The sequence below is a fragment of the Sorex araneus genome, chromosome X, assembly GCF_027595985.1.
Source record: "Sorex araneus isolate mSorAra2 chromosome X, mSorAra2.pri, whole genome shotgun sequence".
Taxonomy (NCBI): domain Eukaryota; kingdom Metazoa; phylum Chordata; class Mammalia; order Eulipotyphla; family Soricidae; genus Sorex; species Sorex araneus.
Genome location: NC_073313.1, coordinates 192,467,544 through 192,488,884, shown reverse-complemented (window position 1 = coordinate 192,488,884; position 21,341 = coordinate 192,467,544). Strand labels below are relative to the sequence as shown.

The 21,341-nt window shown below is 38.5% G+C and overlaps 1 protein-coding gene across 15 annotated transcripts in view; it reads right to left on the bottom strand.

Annotated features, from left to right (window-relative positions):
- Window positions 1-21,341, bottom strand: part of PKP4 (plakophilin 4) — a 278,532-nt gene that overhangs the window by 47,425 nt on the left and 209,766 nt on the right. For 5 of the 15 annotated variants that reach the window (XM_055120668.1, XM_055120675.1, XM_055120670.1 and 2 more), the window contains 5 exons: window positions 16,756-16,887; window positions 16,454-16,644; window positions 13,385-13,937; window positions 7,345-7,533; window positions 4,770-4,989 (listed from right to left, as the gene is read on the bottom strand). In XM_055120668.1, the coding sequence (XP_054976643.1) occupies window positions 4,770-4,989; window positions 7,345-7,533; window positions 13,385-13,937; window positions 16,454-16,644; window positions 16,756-16,887 (1,285 nt within the window). The remainder of the gene's footprint in view (window positions 1-4,769; window positions 4,990-7,344; window positions 7,534-13,384; window positions 13,938-16,453; window positions 16,645-16,755; window positions 16,888-21,341) is intronic. The other 10 variants (XM_055120677.1, XM_055120679.1, XM_055120681.1 and 7 more) reach the window with 5 other exon arrangements.

Below are 21,341 nucleotides of genomic sequence, written 5' to 3'. Positions count from 1 at the left end.
AATTGTATAAGTCTAAAAGGAACGGTCTTAATTAAATGAAATTAAATTCTACAAGATAAAAATGTCAGTGTAATAAAGTGATGTACCACAGTGAATATAGAACTTTAAGGGGAGAAAATATAATAGAGTCACAATTACATGATTTCAAAAGATGCAGGAAAAGCAAACAACAGAGAAAGAACAAGAGAAAATACCAGATTTGGAACCATCAGAAGGGTACTATAAAATGCTTTTTATAAATGCACCAGGGACTTAAAAGAAAAAATACACATATATAAGAAGCAGAAAGATAGGAACATCATATCACCAGAGATGTAAAAATTATGAAAATAGAACCAAAATCAGTTTTCTGAAATAAAGTGGACTAGGTGGGCTTTCCCACCCTCCAGGTTTTTGGGATGTACCTAGCAATGTTCAGGGCTTACTTCTGGCTCTGCACTCATGTCTGGGGGACCATATGGGATGCTGGGAATTGAACAAAGGGAACCTAGGTCAACAAGGCAAGCACCCAACCTGCTGTTCTATCTCTGCAGCCTCTGGACAGGCTTAGTAGCAGACTCGAATGTATTTTAAAAACAGATACATGGGGCCGGAGCAATAGCACAGCGGGTAGGGCGTTTGCCTTGCACACAGCCGACCGAAGTTCGATCCCCGGCATCCCATATGGTCCCCCAAGCACCGCCAGGAGTAATTCCTGAGTGAAAAGCCAGGAGTAACCCCTGAGCATCGCTGGGTGTGACCCAAAAAGCAAAAAAAAAAAAAAAATTAAATAAATAAAAATAAAAACAGATACATAAAGTTGATCCAGTCTTAAGAACAAAGAAATTATTTAACTAAAAGAAAAAGAAAAAGGGAACAGAACTTCAGTGGTCTGTAAGGTAATGCCTGATGTCAGGAGAAGAGAGATACTCTGGGACAAAAAAAATACATTTAAATAAATATTGTTGCAGAATTTTTAAAATTCCATTATTTTTCTAAAAAAAAATATCGTCAGGTACAATTCAAAGACGCTCTTCTCAATGAACCCCAAGCAGATTAAGTGTAAAGAAAACTGTATCTAGCTTTGTCAGAGTAAACTGTTGAAGGTCAAAGATAAAGAGAAAACTCTGAAAGGCAGCCGAGACAGAAGGGAGGTTACATAATAAGAATGATTTAAATGATGTCTGATTACTCATCAGAAATAATCAAGTTCTGAAGACAATGAATGACATCTTTTAAAGTACTGAAAGAAAAAAGAAAACTCACACCTGTCAATCCTGACTTTTACATATAGTAAAAATATCCTTTAAAAACAAGGGAACATGGGGCTGGAGTGATAGCACAATGGGTAGGGCATTTGCCTTTCACCTGGTCGACCCAGGTTCAATTCCCAGCATCCCATATGGTCCCCTGAGCACCACCAGGAGTAATTCCTGAGTGCAGAGCCAGGAGTAACACTTGTGCATTTCCGGGTGCCGGGTGTGACCCAAAAAGCAAAAAATAAAACAACAACAACAGCAACAAAAAACAAGGGAACATATTTTCAGATAAACTGAAGCTAGAAAGAATTTATTGTTAGCAGACATGCAACATGCAAGAAGCTGAAAGAAGTTCTTTGGGGACTTAAGGGAAATGAGTCAAGAAGGTAATCTGAATTTATCGGAAGACAGGAAGATGATAATTTAAAAAAATGATTATATGAGTGAATTTCACTTTATCTTTTAATAGACAATTATGTTAATGGGGATGGAGAGGTAGTACAGCAGATAGGGTTTTTGTCTTGCATGTGATGAACCTGGGTTAGTTCCCTGGCACCTCAAATGGACCCCTAAGCACTGCCAGAAGAAGTCCTGAGCACAGAGCCAGAAGTAAGCCCTGAGCACCAATAGGTGTGGCACCTAAACAAACAAAACAAAACAAAAAGACAAACATGGTAAGTGAAGTAAGTCAGAAGAAGGACAAACACCAGATGATCTCACTTATCTGTGGTATGCAAAATAACAAGACATGGGAAGAAATGCAGGTATCAAAGTGGGGTAGCTAGATCAACCCTGATACTAGATTATAGAAATGAAAAGGAAAGAGAAGGAAAACAAATTGAGGGGGAATGTTAAGAAGCAGAGGATGGAAGGAAAGAATCAGGGTCCTCTGAAACATGATTGGTATGGTATATGTATAGATCCAAAACATGGAGCCAATGACAGTGTAAGCATGAGTCCCAAACTATAATAGCTAAACTTAAAATGTGCCTGTGAAGGAGACATTGGTGGAGGGAGGCTGACACTGGTGGTGGGATTGGCGTTGGAAACCTGTATCCTTGAAACTCTACTAAGAGCGACTTTGTAAGTCACAGCAATGAAAAATTGATAAAACCACAATTTACTAAAAGTAACATAATAATATGGGCTTTCTGATGGATTTAGAGGAAATAAATGACATAACATAAAAATTAAGGTGACAATAAACGGAACTATTCTCTGGACTATCACAGATTTACTGTTTAAAAGTAACATTGCAGAGCTAGAGTGACAATACAGTGGGTAGGGCATTTGCCTTGCATTTTGCTGACTCAGGTTCAACCCCTGGCACCCTATATGGTCTCCTGAGCACTGACAGGAGTGATCCCTGAGTGAAGAGCCAGGAGTAAGCCCTGAGCCCTGCTGGGTGTGGCCCCAAAACAAAAACAAAGGATGCTCCTCCAAAAAGAGGAATGTCATGACTATTACTGTATGTAAATCCAACCATTATCAGCATTGTAAGGGTATATCTCATAGTGATTCAATAAAAAAGTTTAGGGGCTGGCGTGATAGCACAGTGGGTAGGGTGTTTGCCTTGCATGCGGCCGACCCAGGTTCGATTCCCAGCATCCCATATGGTTCCCCGAGCACTGCCAGGAGTAACACCTGAGTAACACTGGGTGTGACCCCCCCCAAAAAAAACAAACAAACAACAACAAAAAAGTTAAAAAAAAAGTTGAAAAAGAATAAAAATATTATCCTTCTATTAGTCCTTTCAGATGTATCCTTTGTTGTACTAGTGGATATTGCTTCTAAATTAAATATATCTTTAGAAAAATCCTACATATTCTTATATAGAAAACATTGATAACATTGTCAGAATTACAAAAAATTTTCAAGAAAGCTATAATAAAACACCAATGATCAAGTAAATTCGAAAGTGAGTAATACATTTAAGGTGCTACTTTCAAAATCAGCAATATTTCTCATATTAAATAATTTATGAAAAGCCTTATATTTTCATTTAAATATTCAAACTTTAAATTCACCTAGAATCTATTATTCTAGTTTTCTTTTTCTATTATTCTAGTTTCAACTAGAATAAATGTGCCTATTATAAGATAGTCATTTATTCATCTTATAAAATGCTTTATCATTAAAGTTTTACATAATCAAAGCTAGCCATAACAGTTTTATGCATTAGACTATTACATTATCATACTATGAATAGCTGAAGTATATTATCATACATGAAATCCTTGTTTATCCTGAATCAACTCATACCAGAGGTCAAAACTAAAGTCTTCAGGGACACATATTAAACCCAGAACTCTAATCACACTTCACTGCTTTTCTGGGTAGCTATTTTTTTTTCTGCAGGTTCAGCCAAGCTATGGTCTAAATTACCTGCAATTTAAAGCCCTAGTGGGAATTTCTACATCTATTAGGTGCCCTAGTCTTTTGTCATTTTGAGTATTAAAAAAAAAAGAGAGAAATAATGTAAAAAATTTTTTTCACTTAGTCATATTAAAGGTGCTATTATATTTTAAAAATATCCTTAAAATGACAAAACAGTGCCAAACAAGAAACAACAAAACTAAAAGCAAATATAAGCCCTAAAAAAGTTAAGCAAAAATATAACCTGGTGGAATGGTTTTAGTGATGCTGTGGGCTTCCCACTCAACTCTACAACTTTTAGTAATTTTGCTTTAATAACTCAAATCTCATACTCTTAATTTATTCACAAAATATGTTGCTAAAAATAATTTGGTTATAACAATCTTCCAGTGCAACAACTATTTGTGAGCAAAGAGTGAATGAAATCTTGCTACGACAACTTAAAATAACACTGAAGTTGCTTAAAATTTAGTAACAGTTTCATTTTTTCAGGGATTCAATTCTTTTTTGGATTCTAAAGATTTATTTATATTCTGACTACTTTAAATAGCTTTTACTAAAGATGAGGACAGTTTTAACCAAGTACCAAGTTGGCTCATACTTAATAAAAAAATGCTTCTTACATGGTCAAATAGAATAAAAAAGAGGGAACAACTGTTTCCCAAGTTTTTTTCTTGCATATGAGGACTTCTTGAAATTTATTTCCTCAGAGACCTTTTCAAAGATCCTAATTGATAAAAGTACTACATAACATAAGTAAACGTGATTCAAGATGTACACAACACCAGTCTTCTCCAGTTTAGAACAATCATGTGCATTTTCTCCTTTAAGCTCTCACCTAAGAATACAATCAAGAGAAAGGAAAAGGGGTAAACTAATTCTTTAAAATATTTTGAGTAATTCAAATTAAGAAGCATTTCAATGATAAATGCTGCAGATATTCACACATTCCTGAGCATCCTATAACTTACTATTAGAGAACTGAAAGAAGCAATCTATGTTTAAAATGAAATTAACTTTAATGACGTAAACTGCTGGAACACAACTGAAAGTAACAGAAATATGGAGTTACTGGTAATTTAGTAGATTTGGCAACATTTTAAACAAAGTCAAACTGAAGGAAAGCCTTGTGGAAGACTCAAATCTAGTACTTGCCTGGGGTCTTTCTGAATGCTGTCTATTGATGGAGATCTCGTCGTGCCATCATCAGCTGGCGTCGCATGCTGAAGCCTGTTATAATTGCACTCTTGCACTCGGTACTGTATTGGCCTGTAGGGCTCTGCGTAGGTAGCTGTTGTATTCAGAGCATAATTATTTCTTTGGTATGTAAGGGTACTTCGTTGGCTGGATGTCCTTTGCAAATTTCCAACACCTACTAGAAAGCCAACAATAATAAAATTACTAAATTCTCCACAGGGCCACACTTTCATTTGTTTGTTTCCAAGCCACAGCAGTGGCATTAAGAGCTACTTCCTGTGGTACAGTGCTCAGGGGACCATGTGGTGCTGGAAATTGAATCTGGGTCTCCCACATGCAAAGCCATGTGCCCATCCTGTTGAGCTATTGGTCATACTTAAATATTTTTTAAAAAGTGAAATAATTTTATTTAGAGAGTGAGAACAAAAGCAACAGAGAGAGAAAGAGAGAGAGAGGAGAGAGAGAGAAAGAATAATGTACTTCTCTGGAAGGGAGAGAGCCACTTTAACATCTTTTAAAACCAAAATATTTTAAAATTTAAGGACAGCAGTATTGGTTTTTTTTAGGACTGCAGTATTTAGTAATAATATAAATTGCTTACTGTGAGAGTTTACTGATCTAGTTCATCCCTGCTTAAATAAGACATGTAGGTTTTTAAAACATGCAAGCAATATTTCTGTCAATTTTATTAACAAAAGAGAGAATAAACAAAACTATATATCAGCTTACAAAATAATCTTAATATGTAACCAAACTGCAAGTGAAATACAGGAAAACAAATTTAATGTTAGAAAGAAAATACAAAATTAGAAAATTTCATTTGAGCAATAAAAAGCAAATGACATTATACAAATTTGAGATTTGAAACCAAACTCTGAACACTTAGTATAAGTGAGTGCTTATATATAATTTGTTGATTTTGACATCAGAAAATCTACTTCACAAGAGAGAAGACAGGTATATTAAATCCTGTTATAGTGAATCAAATCATTGCATGATACTGTGTATATAAAGTTACTGTCTTAAGTATTTAATATTTTCCCCAATTAATACAGTATTTAACAAGTGACTGTATACATATTTTTCTATAATTTAAAGATTTTACTTAGTTCTTAAATCTATAAAAGGAATTTCTCACTTTACACAATACAAAGAACAAGTGGGATTTTTAAATTTTTACTAATGTGGATTAAGAATAGACATTTTCATGGAGAAATATATTTGGTATTCTGATGGTATATTTTTTAGAGTTATGCCTTTTCTGTAAGACCATTTCTTTTCTGTAATACCACTGCTACCTAAAATTCATTAGTAAAGACTCATTAGTAAGCATTAGTAAGTACAGTAATAAATCTGTACTAACTCCTTCTTTTATATTTTTTAAATTTAAAAGCATTTTTAATTAAAATATTTTTTGGAGGGAGGAGGTGTCTCCCAAGCAATGCTCAGAAAGCTCAGTGGCCTCTTCGAGTGATTACTGGCCAACTGGGTTGACAGTGCTCAGGGGTTTACGTGGTCCCGAGTTGTGCATGAGCATGGTGTGCACCTTTAACCCCTGTACTGTGTTTACCTCCCCATCCCCCCCTTGCCTTTTTGAAGGAAGTGCGTGAGTGTCCAGGGGTGAACCCCACAGCACAGCCTGGTAGCTCACACAGCACGGCCTCCACCTTCAGCTCTATCGGCCTCTCTAGTGAAGTATGACTGCCAGGCTGGGCTGCACTCCTGTGGGGCACTAGCTCCCTGTTCTTATTAGTGCCTTTTGCATTTTGTCCCAGATTGAGTTGATCATAAAAAATATTCATTACACATTTGACACTTAAGTATTCAGGGAAAATCTAACATATAAAACAGAGCAATACCAAATCTACTTGGACTATAGATATGCTAAATCAAAGCCAGCTGAGTATCAGAGTAACCCATGTATGGATTTTTCTCTAAATATAGGTTCCATTTACAACATGCAACAAAGAGTATAAAGAAGCATACTAAACAAAGGCTTTCTCTTCGTGGCCTAGAAATAGGAGGCAGGCTAGGCAGTTACCTTGTATTATGGTAGAGCCACAGCACCACACGCTCTCCTGAGTGCCACCAGACGTGACCCCCAAGCAGAGTCAGGAGTTGCCCCCGAAACTTGCCAGGCATTGCTCCAAAGCAAAAAACCATCACCACCACCTCCAACAATGACAAGAAAACGAACAATCTCACTCCCCACCCCCAAACCAAAAGACTTTCCTTCTAATATATTATAGTCTTCTAACCCAAAGAGTCAGATTTATAGCCACACAAACTTATCTGTGAATTAACATGCAATCATTATGTTCATTGATTACATTGAACTAAGTTAAAAAAAAATACATCACCTATAAATAGGTACAAAATGAGCTTGTTTTACTCTTCATTGATCTGCTGTCACGGCTGCTTATCTGACAACCAAATTTTCAATAGGATTTTATTGTAACAGGAAACTGCATCTCAGTAAAATTCTTGTATCTTGAATCTGTGACCCTGGGAACTGAACAGGGCTGAGGCTCACCTGAGCCTGTGCGGTACAGCGCTGTCTGCGATCCCTGGAGCTCCACGGCACCATGGTTTGGGCTGCGGTACACTGGGCTGTAGTAGGTCCTCCCCTCGTAGATTGGAGTGATGTGCAAGTCGGGAGACACGGCTGAACGCAGGTCTTGTCCCAGCTGGCTGTGCTGACTCGCATAGGAACTCCTTAAGCCTACAGGCAGAAAAATTGTCTTACTAAGAAATTATAAAAACAGTGATGAGGCAAAAAACATATCTGAACTAAACTTCAAGCCAGTGAGACCAAGTGTTAAGTCTAAACACCAAATCAAGTGAGTTTTACTACAAAAGGGATGTCAGAGGTGAAGGATACCATCTGTCACTGTCACTGTCATCCTGTTGCTCATCGATTTGTTCGAGCGGGCACCAGTAACGTCTCTCATTGTGAGACTTATTGTTACTGTTTTTGGCATATCCAATACACCACGGGTAGTTTGCCAGGCTCTGCCATGCAGGCGCAATACTTTCGGTAGATTGCCAGGCATTCCGAGAGGGGTGGAGGAATTGAACATGGGTCGACCACGTGAAAGGTGAATGCCCTACCGCTGTGCTATCGCTCCAGCCCAGGATACCATGTGCATTAAAAAAAAACAAAAAACAAAAACCAAAACACCTTTCTTTTTGGCAATAAGATGAAAGAACATTGTGTAAGGGAACACACACACACACACACACACAAACACACAATGGTGTGGTTTGATATTCTGAACCACATTCCCCAAATGTAAGCTATTTAATGATGACCAAAAAGAGAATGGCTAAAAAAAAATCATACAAGTCATGGTTCATGCAGTCATGCAGTTCTATTTGGCTGAGCACAGGACTGCTCTTTTAGCAGGTAGATGATCAGTAGTTTGTGCGTAGGACCCGCCACATCATACTCCTCTTTAACATATTAACACAGGCAATCACAATTCATGTAAATTAAACCACATTTAGGTGTGAACTACCATTGACATGCACTAATAATATAAACATGTAAATCTAGTACAGCAACTACAAAACAATGCCTCTAAAGGCTAATATTCAAAACCTATTTTGAAATATGCCTCTAAATCAATTCATCCCTTTTATAGGAAATCATGAATAAATCTTATGTTACTTGGAATATTATTAAACATAACATTCACCAGTATGTTCATTTTCTCACTGTATTTTTTCCTTTTTGAGTCTTTAAAAAAAAAAAGACCATTATTTTCATAGGAATCTACATAGAGATTCTTATTTCTCCTTTTTTCTGTTACAAAATAATTTTGTACACTGATATGAAAAACTGCTATAACCAATGCTTACAGACTCATGATTTTAAGTAGTAAATTACAGAATCCAATATTTTACTGTTTTAAAAAACATTCCATATTATGATGCCCGTAAATTTTTGATTCGTCAAAACTGTTAAGTAAAATTTTCAGTTGTTAATATAAAGCAGAGGTTACATTCTAAATAGATGAGAAAACACAAACAATATTCAGGCAATCAGTGAACAAGTAGGGTATTTGCCTTGCACACAGCTGATCTGGGTTGATTCCCAGCACCCTATGTTGTCCCCCAAGCAAACCAGGAGTGATCCCTAAGCACAGTGCCCAGAGTAAGCCGTAAGCCCTGGGTACTGCCAGATGGGGCCCCAATACAAAGAAAAAAAAATTAAAATACTGCAAGCAATTAACACAATAATTAATTACAAATGATAAGATTGTTTACGTTCGGTTAGCTCAATCGATCAGATCGTAACTACAAGCACTGGTCATGAATGTCAGTGACAATTTCATGTTCTTGGGTAAGGAGTGGCAGGAAAGTCACTTCTATAATGCTTCTAAAATGAATGATTACTACCCCGCATAGCAACGTGACATGGACAGAAACTAAATGAACCAAAGGAAGTCTGAGATTCTGGTGTCCAGCTTGCTACAATGAAGATGTTTCACCAATATTCTAACTGAGAAAATATTTAGCCAAACCTTCTCATTTCAAAACCACAAATGGAAAGGTGACCCATCCCCAGAGAGTTCCTTCCTAAGAGGATAGCCCAGGTCACCAGGGCTCTGTCACTTCATACCTATCATTGGCCACCAGCTGAGTGAGACATAGGATGTGAGATGACTCAAACTCAAATAAGTTCCTGATAATCTTGTCAATATGAGGCACTTTTTTAATACCCCCCAAATTACAACCTTTTTTCACTGTGACATTCCAAGGATCACTGACACTAGGGAACAGGCAGACTACTGAATACTCTCATAAACCCCTTCGACCTGCCACCCCACCCCATGGTGTTGTGACAAGCACTCAGGAGAGCTGAGATAGCACAGAGATAGAGTGTATGTCTTGAAGCAAAACTGCCAGGTTTGATCCCTAACACTGCAAGGTCTCCCAGCAACCCTCTCAGTACTGAGTCAAGAGTAGCCTCTCTACCCCTGAAAAAAAGCATTCTATACCATCGACAGAATGCTGTATTTGCACTGTGCATGGATCTGGGTGGATTCTCCATTGGGATTAATGTAATATAAAAAATTTCATAAACACTAAGATCTAATGGGGAAAGTTAACTCATAGGTTTTTTGCTACTAAGAACTATGAAAAACATCAAGTAAATATTCACTTGTATTGGATTGTTTGTAAGCTTAACTTACTAGAAATACATGGGAAATAAAAGACCGGTAGCACTTTCTTGGTACTAGAAATATTTGTGAATTAAATAACAATGCTATTACAATTTTTGTTTACTGTTGATGAGTGAAAACAAAACAGTCATTAGATAAACATTTCACTGTACCACTGTCAACCCGTTGATCATCGATTTGCTTGAACGGGCACCAGTAACATCTCCATTCGTCCTAGCCCTCAGATTTTAGCAGCCACTCTTTACTTGTTCTTCCCAGCGGTGCCACATTGGAGGCTCTTTCAGGGTAGGGGGAATGAAACCCATCATTGTTACTGTATTTGGCATATCGAATATGCCACAGAGAGCTTGCAAAGCTCTGCCGTTCGAGCAGGATGCTCTCAATACCTTGCTAGGTTCTCAGCTGCATGCTTCCGGGAGCGTTGTTTTAGTCTCTGGATCTTGGCTGTTGATGGGATTGCATGGCGCCAATGGATGCAGTTTGTGAGTGTGGCTGCCAAGCTACTGGAAAATGGGGGGTCTGGGTGGAGGAGGCATAGTCCTGATCAGAGCAGGCTTGGAGATGAACATTTAAAATTTAAAAAAATTACATAATCTTCACAGATTAAAAGAGTATGTGGAAAAAGCCCACTACATTGAAATGTCTTTTACAATGAGAATTATGTCCTATAATTATTTTTAGAATAGTTCTAGAAGTATATTCAGAATAACTTTTAATAACTCTACCTTCCCCTCCTGGACTGGAGAGATAGCACAGCGGGTAGGATGTTTGCCTTGCATGCGGCAGACCTAGGTTTGATTTCTCCATCCCTCTCAGAGAACCAGGCAAGCTATCAAGAGTACCCCTCCCGCATGGCAGAGCCTGGCAAACATATTGGTATTCAATACGCCAAAAAACAGACAAGTCTCACAATGGGGATGTTACTGGTGCCCGCTCGAGCAAATCGATGAACATCGGGATGACAGTGCTACAGTGCAGTGCTACCTTCCCCTCCACAAAATGGAAAATACCTTCACACAGTATTATTTACCCAATATGTACTTTATATTTGCAATCGCACCAACATATACTATTAATATACTACTTTTAAACATTTCATATTTAAGACACTCGGAAATGAATAATATACCTATTATATCATTTTTACAACTATGATCTCCAAATCTGAGTGAATCCATTACAAAATATTTCTCAGGTTTATTAATCAGCAAGTTGTTGATCCTCTAAAAATAATCAACTATAGTGAATATAATGACAAGCGCATCATCATTTCCTGAAAAATAAAAGGAACTCAAAAATTAGGATGCACATCAAATTAAGTGGGAAGGTAGATGATAGAAACAAAGCTTTTGTAGAATATTTCAAAGGAAGACCTGTGTTTTTTTTTTTCTCGAAACTTGTATTCTAAGGAGAAAAATTCTGTAATAACCAGGTGTAATTATTTTCCCAAAACATAAACTCTAATTTCACCTGCATTGTTAGAAAAATGGGCTTTTTTTTTTTTCTTTTTGGGTCACACCCTGCAATGCACAGGGATTACTCCTGGCTCTGCACTCAGGAATTACCCCTGGCGGTGCTCAGGGGACCATATGGGATGCTAGGAATCAAACCCGGGTTAGTCGCATGCAAGGCAAACGCCCTACCTGCTGTGCTATCGCTCCAGAAAAGCGGGCTTTTTAAACCAGGGGAGATCAGCCCTGCTCAAAGTTAAACAAAATGACAGCAATTTATGTGCTCACCACCTACCCCGAGCTTCTACTCACTCTATAACAGAGATTTCTGTATAGCGGTTCAATGCTTGCACAGCGGGGGAATACAGAAATCCTCAGAGCTACTTATCTTTTATGATTTCCTTTGGAGGCAAGATTTCATAAATGATTCCCAACCTCCTATTGCTGCACACTTTTCAGAGGCATGCCAGAAAATATCTAAGCCAGAGTGCATTTCTCCAATGGCTGAACGCGAAAGCAGTGAATTTTCCACGAGGAATATCTTTTGAGAAAGAAATCAAGTTTGATGCTAATTGTTCATGCAAAATTATTCAGTTAGAAATAGGGAAAATCCTTTAACTTTCACAGAAGCTATAAGAAGACAATTCATCTTACTGTATAAAAATATTTAAAAACTACTCTAAGTAAGCAGTGACAAAAAACAAAGTTAAAAGACAAATCACATGGAAAAACAAGTTCAATGGAGAGGACTGTATTAGCACTTCAAGCATCAAGAATACAGAGCGGGGGAAGCAGGGGCAGAGTGATAGGGCAGCAGGAAAAGCTCTTGCTTTGCTGTCCCAGGTATGATTCCCTGGTACCACATATCGTGCCTAGCCCACCAGGAATGATCCCTGAATACAGAAACAAGAGTAAACCCTGGGCGCTATCAAATGCAGCTGCAAAACAAACAAAAACCAAAAATACAGAAACAAAACCAAACAAACAGAGCAGAGGGCTAGAGAGATGGCTCAACAATGGGCTGAGAGAACTGCCTCTGGCACCAAATAAGGTCCTTACTTGCAAAATAAGCTCATTAACTGGCCATGATCCAGACTCATACATATATAAAGACTTCAAAGAGATCAACAAGTTAGAGATGCTTTCGAACCTGTGCCAGGCTCTGTCATCAGGGCACCCAAAGTCACTATCCAATTAAACTTCAGCTGTTATCACCCCATTCAAAATTTTTGAATTCCTGAAGCACATGGCTGCATTGAAGGCTGCACAACATCTCAAACTCTACACCACTGATAAAGCAGGAGTAACACACCACTTTGGATGGGATGTGAAGCAGAAGGCAACTCATCTTGATTAAGGAAGTATAAACACACAAGGCTTAATCTGTAACAACATGGTAGTAATCTCTTCTACTAGGGTGAGACAAAACAATATTCACACACTTTCTTCTAAGGAAATATTTTTGATCATTTTTAGCGAAGCATAACAAGCAGTATTAAATAAACTATTCAGGGCCTGCTATAGGTGCAGGCTTGAGGGGTGGTTGGGAAAATTGGAAATAATGGTGGTGGGAAGGTGCAATGGTGGTGTTGGAATACTGAATGTAATAATCATGAACAACTTTATAAAAAAATTAATAATGGGCTGAGCACATACAAAGCATGTAAAAGGCTGGGGTTCCATCTCTGCACAACATGCTCCTGAGTGTGGCAAGAAATGAACCCCAAGTACAGAGCACTGCACTGTCCCCAAAAACAATAAGGGGAAAAAGGGAAAGAAGGAGAGAGCCTGAAAAAGAAGACAGTCACATATCTTAAGTATAATTTCTTGCAGAAGACACGAGCTTTTCTTACACAATCTTGTTCCTTTTCTGTGGCTGCAACACCCGAGACCACCCCTGGGCCTGGAAGCAGAGCTTCTTCCCTGGACTCACCCGTCAGGCTGTCTGGCCGAGGTGGAACCATCCTCTCATAAATGTCGTACTGCTGCTGTCCAAATGGCTCCACGTCGTGAACAGTCCTTTGCAGCGAAGGTCCCAAATGCTGCGGCACGGCAGTCATCCCTGAACGTTTGGGGGAGGAAGACCCCACCTGGCCTTGAGATGGAGAAGCTACTCGAGTCTGTGTATCTGTCAAGGTCAGCGGGGAACCTACTCTGGCGGTGGTTGGGTACTGAGGGGTCGGTCCGTTGGGGTTGGAGGCCTGCCGTGACGTGAGTGACCCAATCCGACGTATAGCGCTTGGAGAGGCGGGTCTCTGTGCAGAGTACGGAGAGGCAGCCCTCGGGGCAGGTAACGTGGTGGAGGAGTATGCACTGGGGTTTAGTGGTCGGGAGTCGGTCACAGATGGAGAGCCAAATCCACTACCCAGAGAAGTTCTCAGTGACCCCCTTGAAGGAGACACGCCTGTGCTGATAACATAAGAAGGAGACTGTGCTCTAGATGGAACTGAACTAACTCTTCTCATCGCCCGATTGGCTACTGATGGCTGATGAAAGGAGGGGAAAAAAGAGAACGGGTTTATCCATTGTCATCACAGTAAAGTAAGCACACAGCTCAACACAGTACGTGAATCCACTATTAATTTTCGGTGTCTATTTAGAAAAATCTGTTAAAAGCTTTCAAGTTGCATGTAAATTTTTCTATACCGCATTTTTCTTGGGGGATGGTTTACTGTCCTTTGCCCCTTCAGAATACTAAAATCAACCAGAAGGAAATGATTTGAAGAGATTTAATAGCCCGTTTTTGGTCTTTACATTGTTTACCCTCTGGCCTTTTAAAAACTTTTAAATAACACATGAAATTCTGAATGTTTTCTGAGTATGAAGGGTCACTCGAGCAGGGCATTCATTTCATTCCCTGTAACTTCAAGTTGGTCAAGGCAACCCATTCATATAAACAGCATCTTTTAAAATATAGCAGTTTCCAAGTAGCTAGTTATAATTGTTTACTCTTTATTAGGGGTGGTCCTCATTAAGTAAGGCAGCAGGTTCTTTGAATGTTGAACAAGTTAGAATTTAGCTAGGGCCTGGGGCCAATGCTCTATCCTCTGTGAATTTACTAAAGATTGAGTCTGGTTGTGTAGCTGCTCTACGCAGCGTAGTTGGACGTCTGTAAGCCGAGACATCATGTCTCTGATCCCTTTCCTGACGCAAAAGGACAATGAAGGAATAAGTTAGCTGTCCTGTGCCAGTGACAAATGCTAGATTTTTAAGCCCAGGACCAAGTGTCTCTGTATCTCCATAGTGACTGCTTGCTGAGCGGCCATCAATCCCCTTTTATGGCAACTGGGGAAGAAATAGTAAGATGAAAGAATCTCGCACACTCTTAGGGATCATGAAAGGATGTGTGGTTTGTATCCAGCTGTCCTAAGTGATTGGACTGAACCTCACAGCTATGTGTTTAAGGCTAACACTTTTGGAAAGGTAACAGACATGGAAGGGAAGAGGTCTAGGAAAGGAAGGAAGTGGTCAGTAGTAAACAACAAGGCAAGAAAGGGGGTTTAAACTTAGTAGCAGTTAGGAAATGAAAACCTGTGCTTGAGATTTACTAATGGCTCTAAAAATAAGGAAAGACAATCCCAGAAAAATGGGACAAGATATGACCCAGATAGCTAGGAAATGTGTTGTCCGGACTAAGTAAGGCCAATCAATTTTTAGAGATCCCCATGCAACTTAATTCTTCAAATCTAGGAACAAAATCAACTTACCACAATTTAAAGAACAGAAATAGAACGTGGTACAACTGCTTTTAGGGATAGAAGAAAAAGGACAATTTTTTTTTTTTTGGTAGTTAAGATAATTACTATTCCAAAGTGTGACTGCCTTCAAATCTACAGGCACTGAAACTCATTTAGCTAGGAAGATGGACTCCCCTAAGCTTTGGGTCTGAAGCTTCTCAAACATTCCCTTCAAAGAAACCCTAGCAACACAGAAGTAGATGTCTAAGGCGAGGATTGGCCATAGCCTGAAGCAGCAAACCACGGGCACAAGGTTTCCTACTAGAGTTCTGTGCTACTGTTTTACTATAGGACTGTTTCCTGTTACTTAAAATTTCCCTATAAATGACTGAACACAAATGCAAAGTCATATTATATTTTTCCTTTGATACTGGGATGCTGAACCACTGCTGCATCTTCAGATTTTCCGCTGTTGCATTATAAGAAGCATGATATTTACCTAACTTCTTTGACCAGTTTGCTATCTAGTTTTTCAGCTTCAAAGAATGCATAAGGACACCTATTAGGTTCATTGGCTCCTACCAATAGAATTCCAACCACTGTTATAATTCTAGTATATGATGGGGGTTGATATACATAAAGTGGCAATTAATAAGAACCTAAGGACTTTTTAGACATACACATGAAATATATTGTTACCATTTTTTATTCTCTTATTAGAAACCTCTAATTTAGTAGAATATTTATATTCTAGAAAAGAAAACAAGTATAACTCCCCCACCCCCACCCCACCCTACCTCCACCTGCTCCCTGCCCCCCCCCCCCCCCAGTTTGTATCTTAGTTATGTAATCCCAGGACAAGGATTCAAAACTATTTCCTTGTTTTGTTTCTTTCTCTGTACCTCAGATGAAGTTGTTTATTTTTGGTGGTAGAGCTAAAAATCAAATCCAGCTCTCAAGTATGCAAGTCAAGAAAGATCTTTACCTCTGAGACACATCACCAACCCCTAGAAATGTAATTACACCCAGTTCTCATATACTTCTGCTCAACTCCCCCATACCAAAGGTGATTCTTTCAGAAGAATTATTTCTTTGTATTTGGATTTTATCTGAACTCACTCATAAACTTTAGTTTATAGAAACTAATGTAGTTTTACGGTTTTGTCTTAATACCAAAGACTCAAATAGTAAAAAGTGATTTCACTACTTCAGTCTACAAATTTAAACTGTGCATTTTGAACTTTCGCTTTTAGTAAGGAATACCCAGAAGAGATACAAAATTAGGAGAGTATTTTTACACAAGGATCATGATGCCTTTGACTTACCTGAACCAGGGTTTGTCCTTCCGCTCTTGAATTCCTCACCAAATGGTTATTTGTGGATCCTATGAATGAATGCTGCAGTCTATTATCTGCCTTACTCAAGTTCTGGCTGTTGTGAAAACTTCCTGCTTCCTGGTATCCACTGTCAGAGTAAGAATTCATTTGTGTTGAACTTCTTGAGTTACCCAGGGATCCTGCAGGATGGAATTAGCAGAAAATAGCTTTATTTTATATGTCGGATACTCATTTTTCAAAAAAGGAAATATTAAAAACAAATCCAATATTTAAAAGATAACACAACAGACCCTCACTTTCATGGAGCGATGTCTGTTCTGGTGAATAGAGGTTCCCTTGTTCTGGCTCTGTCCTGCTGATATAGTTGTTGGGATGGACAGTTTCAGAAACTCTAGGCTTGTTTACACCAGTGTTTGGCACATCTGTAAGCACAGAGTTAATTAGCCAAATAAGTGTTACAGAAACTCCTGCCAACTTTTTTTCCAGATATATTCCAGTAACATCTTTTAACCTACATACTATTATAAGACTTTTAACTTTAATCATTCTGGCTCTTTGTATTTTGAAAGTGTTCCAAATAGTCAATTTGTTATTATGTTTTGCCAAAATTTTATGAATGTTGCTCATCCTGATTCCCAGATTCAAATGGACTTATTTTCTATAGTAATTTCAAATCTGAAAATTGTCCTTGTTCCCTTGAGAAACTTTGCATGCAACTTTGTCTAGAAGGATAAGTAGACTGAGTAGGAATGATGATCCATATTTTATGAAACATTATTCATATATCAATAATAGTAAAATGAAAACTTAGATGGTATTCAATTTTTCAGCTGGGTGATAAATTTTCTCAAGAGAGGGCTAGCAGTTTATGTTGTATAAAAATCAAAGGAAGTCTACAATTTGACTTACAAATTATGGAATCTTTAATTTCTTATTCGTTTGCTTATTTTATTCTTTATACGTGGATTTCCAACTAAATGTAAACAAAACTAAGCTGAGCATTCTTTCCACTAGGCAAATCTCTCTCAATCTTGCTTAATTTTCAGACTCCACCATTTTACCATCATGAATTTACAAAGCACAAACAAACTGGACCTGGATTGGGCTTAGTCGGGGAGGATGTGTCTAACATGTGTGAAGCCCAGAATTTAATTCTTCATACTGCAAAGAAAACAAACCAAAAAGAAAACAAAACAATTTTTCTACTTTCCTTTTCTATTTTTTATGCTATAAATTGAAGTGGTTCAGATCACATGGCCCTTTCCAATTCTGTTCAAATATGTCCTCTCTTCTCTAATGATCTTCAAAATATATTTGCCCTGTTCTGATTACAGTCCCTACATTTCTTTCCTCAAATCTAATCACACTCTGAGTTAAGTTCATCTTAAAAATTTCAATGTCTCATTAGTCTTTCTTTCTTTACTATATATCAAAGCCCCATTACATGCCAGGCTTAAAAAACACAGCCCTGAGAAAAGAGAAAAGATGTCAGATACGGTGTGTCCGCGCATGTTCTTAAGTGCTGGTGTTAGAAACATTTTTCTAAAGGAAATAATTACTGTCAATGTAGTATCCACTTGCCACAAGAGGTGACTTTACTTTTAATTTTAGTTTTAATGAAGTAAAAAGTTTAATTTAGGAAGTATTAGGAGAAGGGAGAAAGGAATTACACAACACCAAGTTGTGTAATTTAGGGTTAAATGAGAATGCAAGTGATTTCAAGTAGAATGTCCTCCTTCCCTTCCTCCCTTTTCTTTCTGTTCTTTCTTGCCATATTGGTGAGATGGTCACAACAGTGTTAAGTTTGTGGAGTATTAATGTATCACAATGGAACCAAAGTGGCAAACACCACTCAAACACTGTCCTTAAGTAATTTAGACTATTTCTTCCTCCTGGAAATGCCATTTCCCCCTTTCCTGCCCCTACTTGGTAAAGCCCAAGGGATACTGAACATTTCCTTGCTTTATTTCTTTATAGACTACAGAGGGAGGAGACCACCTGGTATTTGTCTATCTCCCTCTAATTTTGCTTTACGTAACTTCCTCTAACCCTGTACACATCATAGCAAATCTTTCACTTTTCAGTATCACTCTTACCATCTCTATCCTTTAGAATATGCTCCCTTAGGGCAGGGACCCTTATCTAATTTTAGTTGTATACATTTACTTGTATCTCCAAGCCTGTTACATTTCCCAGCACTAGTGTCCCCAGTTTCTCTCCCTCAACCCTCCATCCACCAGCCTACCTCCATGGTAGGTAATCTCTCTTCCCTTTCCTCCCTGCACCCGGCCCATTTTGGGCATTGTGATTTGTAATAGAGATAATGAAAAGCTATCCGGAACACCCCTTTACCTACATTTAACACTTACTTCTTGTCCAATATGACCATTTCCAGCTATTACTGTCATATTGCTTTGTTCTCTATCTTACCTGCCCTCTGCCCCCCACACACTTGTGGTTGATTTCAATTGCTAGTCAGACCTCCTAGCCCCTGTATCTTAGTCTTTTACTACATAGTATTTTATATGCCACAAATGAATGCAGTCTTCTATACCTGTCCCTTTCCTACTGACTCATTTCGTTCAGCAAGATACTCTCCATGTCCATCCATTTATAGGCAAATTTCTGGATTTCATTTTTCCCCTAACAGTTGTGTAGTATTCCATTGTGTAGATGTGCCATAGTTTCTTTATCCATTTGTCTGTTCTTGGGCACTCAGGTTGTTTCCAGATTCTGGCTATGGTGAATGCTGCTGAAATGAACATAGGAGTGCAGACAGTGTTTTGCTGTGTATTTTTGGGCTTCCAGAGGACATTCCCAGAAATTATATTGCTGGGTCAAATGGAGCTCAGTTTACAGTTTTTTGAGGGATGTTCATATTGTTTTCCAAAAAGGCTGGACCAATTGGCATTCCCATCAACAGTGAAAGAGAGTCCCTTTCTCCCCACATCCACGCCAACAGTGGTGGTTCTTGTTCTTTTTGATGTGTGCCAATCTCTGTGGTGTGAGATGATATCAGGTGGTTGTTTTGATCTGCATCTCCCTGATGATTAGTGATAAAGAAAATTTTTTTCATGTGCCTTTTGGACACTTGAATTTCTTCTCTGAAAAAGTTTCTGTTCATTTCATTGCCCAATTTTCTGATAGGATGAATATTTTCTAAACAAAGTAAATTCCTAGTTAGGATGGCAGTTTCTCTTTACTAAGTGCTGACTCAAGCCAGGCATTGGGCTGAGCCTCTGTTTTACTGTGTTTAGTAAAGTTTATCCACAGAGCTCAAAGTCAAGCTTTTAGGCATTGCTGATCAAACTACTCTGGAAAAATAGGTGATTTATGAGAGAAATGGGAAATCCCACTGCATCCTAGACTTTTAACTTAATGTTGCATTCAATCCTGATCTTGTTTTTAACCCTAAGGAAAACTGCACTGGTATTCTTTCTTTTTTTTTTTCTTTTTGGGTCACACCTGGCAATACACAGGGGTTACCTCCTGGCTTTGCACTCAGGAGTTACTCCTGGCGTGCTCAGGGGACCATATGGGATGCTGGGAATCGAACCCGGGTCAGCCGCATGCAAGGCAAACGCCCTACCCGCTGTGCTATCGCTCCAGCCCCTGCACTGGTATTCTTAATACAAGTTTCTAATGATCTGTCTCCTAGATGTGTAAATTTTTAATTATTAAGTTTGGAAGTTTACTGAATATCCCAGATTGTACACAATTTCCCTGACATATATTCTAAGTCACATTAGGCTGATAAAACGAGAGTGTTCGCCTTCATCTGTGGACTTCTATTAAAAGTATCCAGAATTCTTGGGGCTGGAGTGATAGTACAGTGGGTAGGGCATTTGCCTTGCATGCGGCTGACCCGGGTTCGATTCCCAGCATCCCATATGGTCCCCCGAGCACCGCCAGGAGTGATTCCTGAGTGCAGAGCCAGGAGCCAGCCCTGAGCATTGCCCGGTATGACCCAAAAAAGCCAAAAAAAAAAAAAACCAAACAAACAAACAAACCAGTATTCAGAATTCTAAACATTTGAATATAGCAATTCCTGGAGGAGTTTCATTGAGAATTAAGTAAAATACAGGGTATGTTATGCTTGAAGAATTTTACAGGAAATCTGAATGCCTGGGGATAGCTATCCAAGATGGCCTGTTATCAGACCAGCTGCCTCTGTTAATCTAAGGACAAAAGGAAATCAAATATGAATGACAACAAAGTAGATATGAAAGAACAACTGTAGAAGTTTCAACAAATCTTCATAAATGGAAAAAATGAACTTCTAAAAAAATATAAAAGATGTTTAGAGGGTATTTAGCTTCAACATTAGTTATACAACAAAAATCTGGGACCAAAGCACTGAAGCATTTGGCTTGGAAACACTAGGGGGCATGGTGTCAGAATCTGGAAAAAAACATCACCATGGAAACTAAAACCCATTAAAGTTCTGTGTATGCTTTCATCTTTTTCTTAAAAAAAAAAAAAAAAGACAAAATAAAGCCAACCAAGAAATTATTAGATATTATTTAATTAGAAAAAGAAAAAGAGAAACCCTGCAAATCTGTACTTCATAAAATGTTTCAAACAATAGTGCCTGTTTCAATTCTTTCTTTTTGTTAGTTCTGGCTATAGTTGTGGGAAGAGGCACACCCAGAACATTTGGTGCTCATGGGACACGGCCACTTCCAGCAGGGTGTGTGGAGGAGGGCTGTGGTGCCAGACACTAAACAGAGGGCCTCAGTTATCCTCAGGCCACTGCTTAAGCATCTCTTTAAAGACGCTATGCGAAACAGTGTTATTTAGGGTCAAGGAGACAGCCAAGCACACACGAAACCCCAGTTTGATACTCAAAACTATATGCTACCACCAGAAGTGGCGG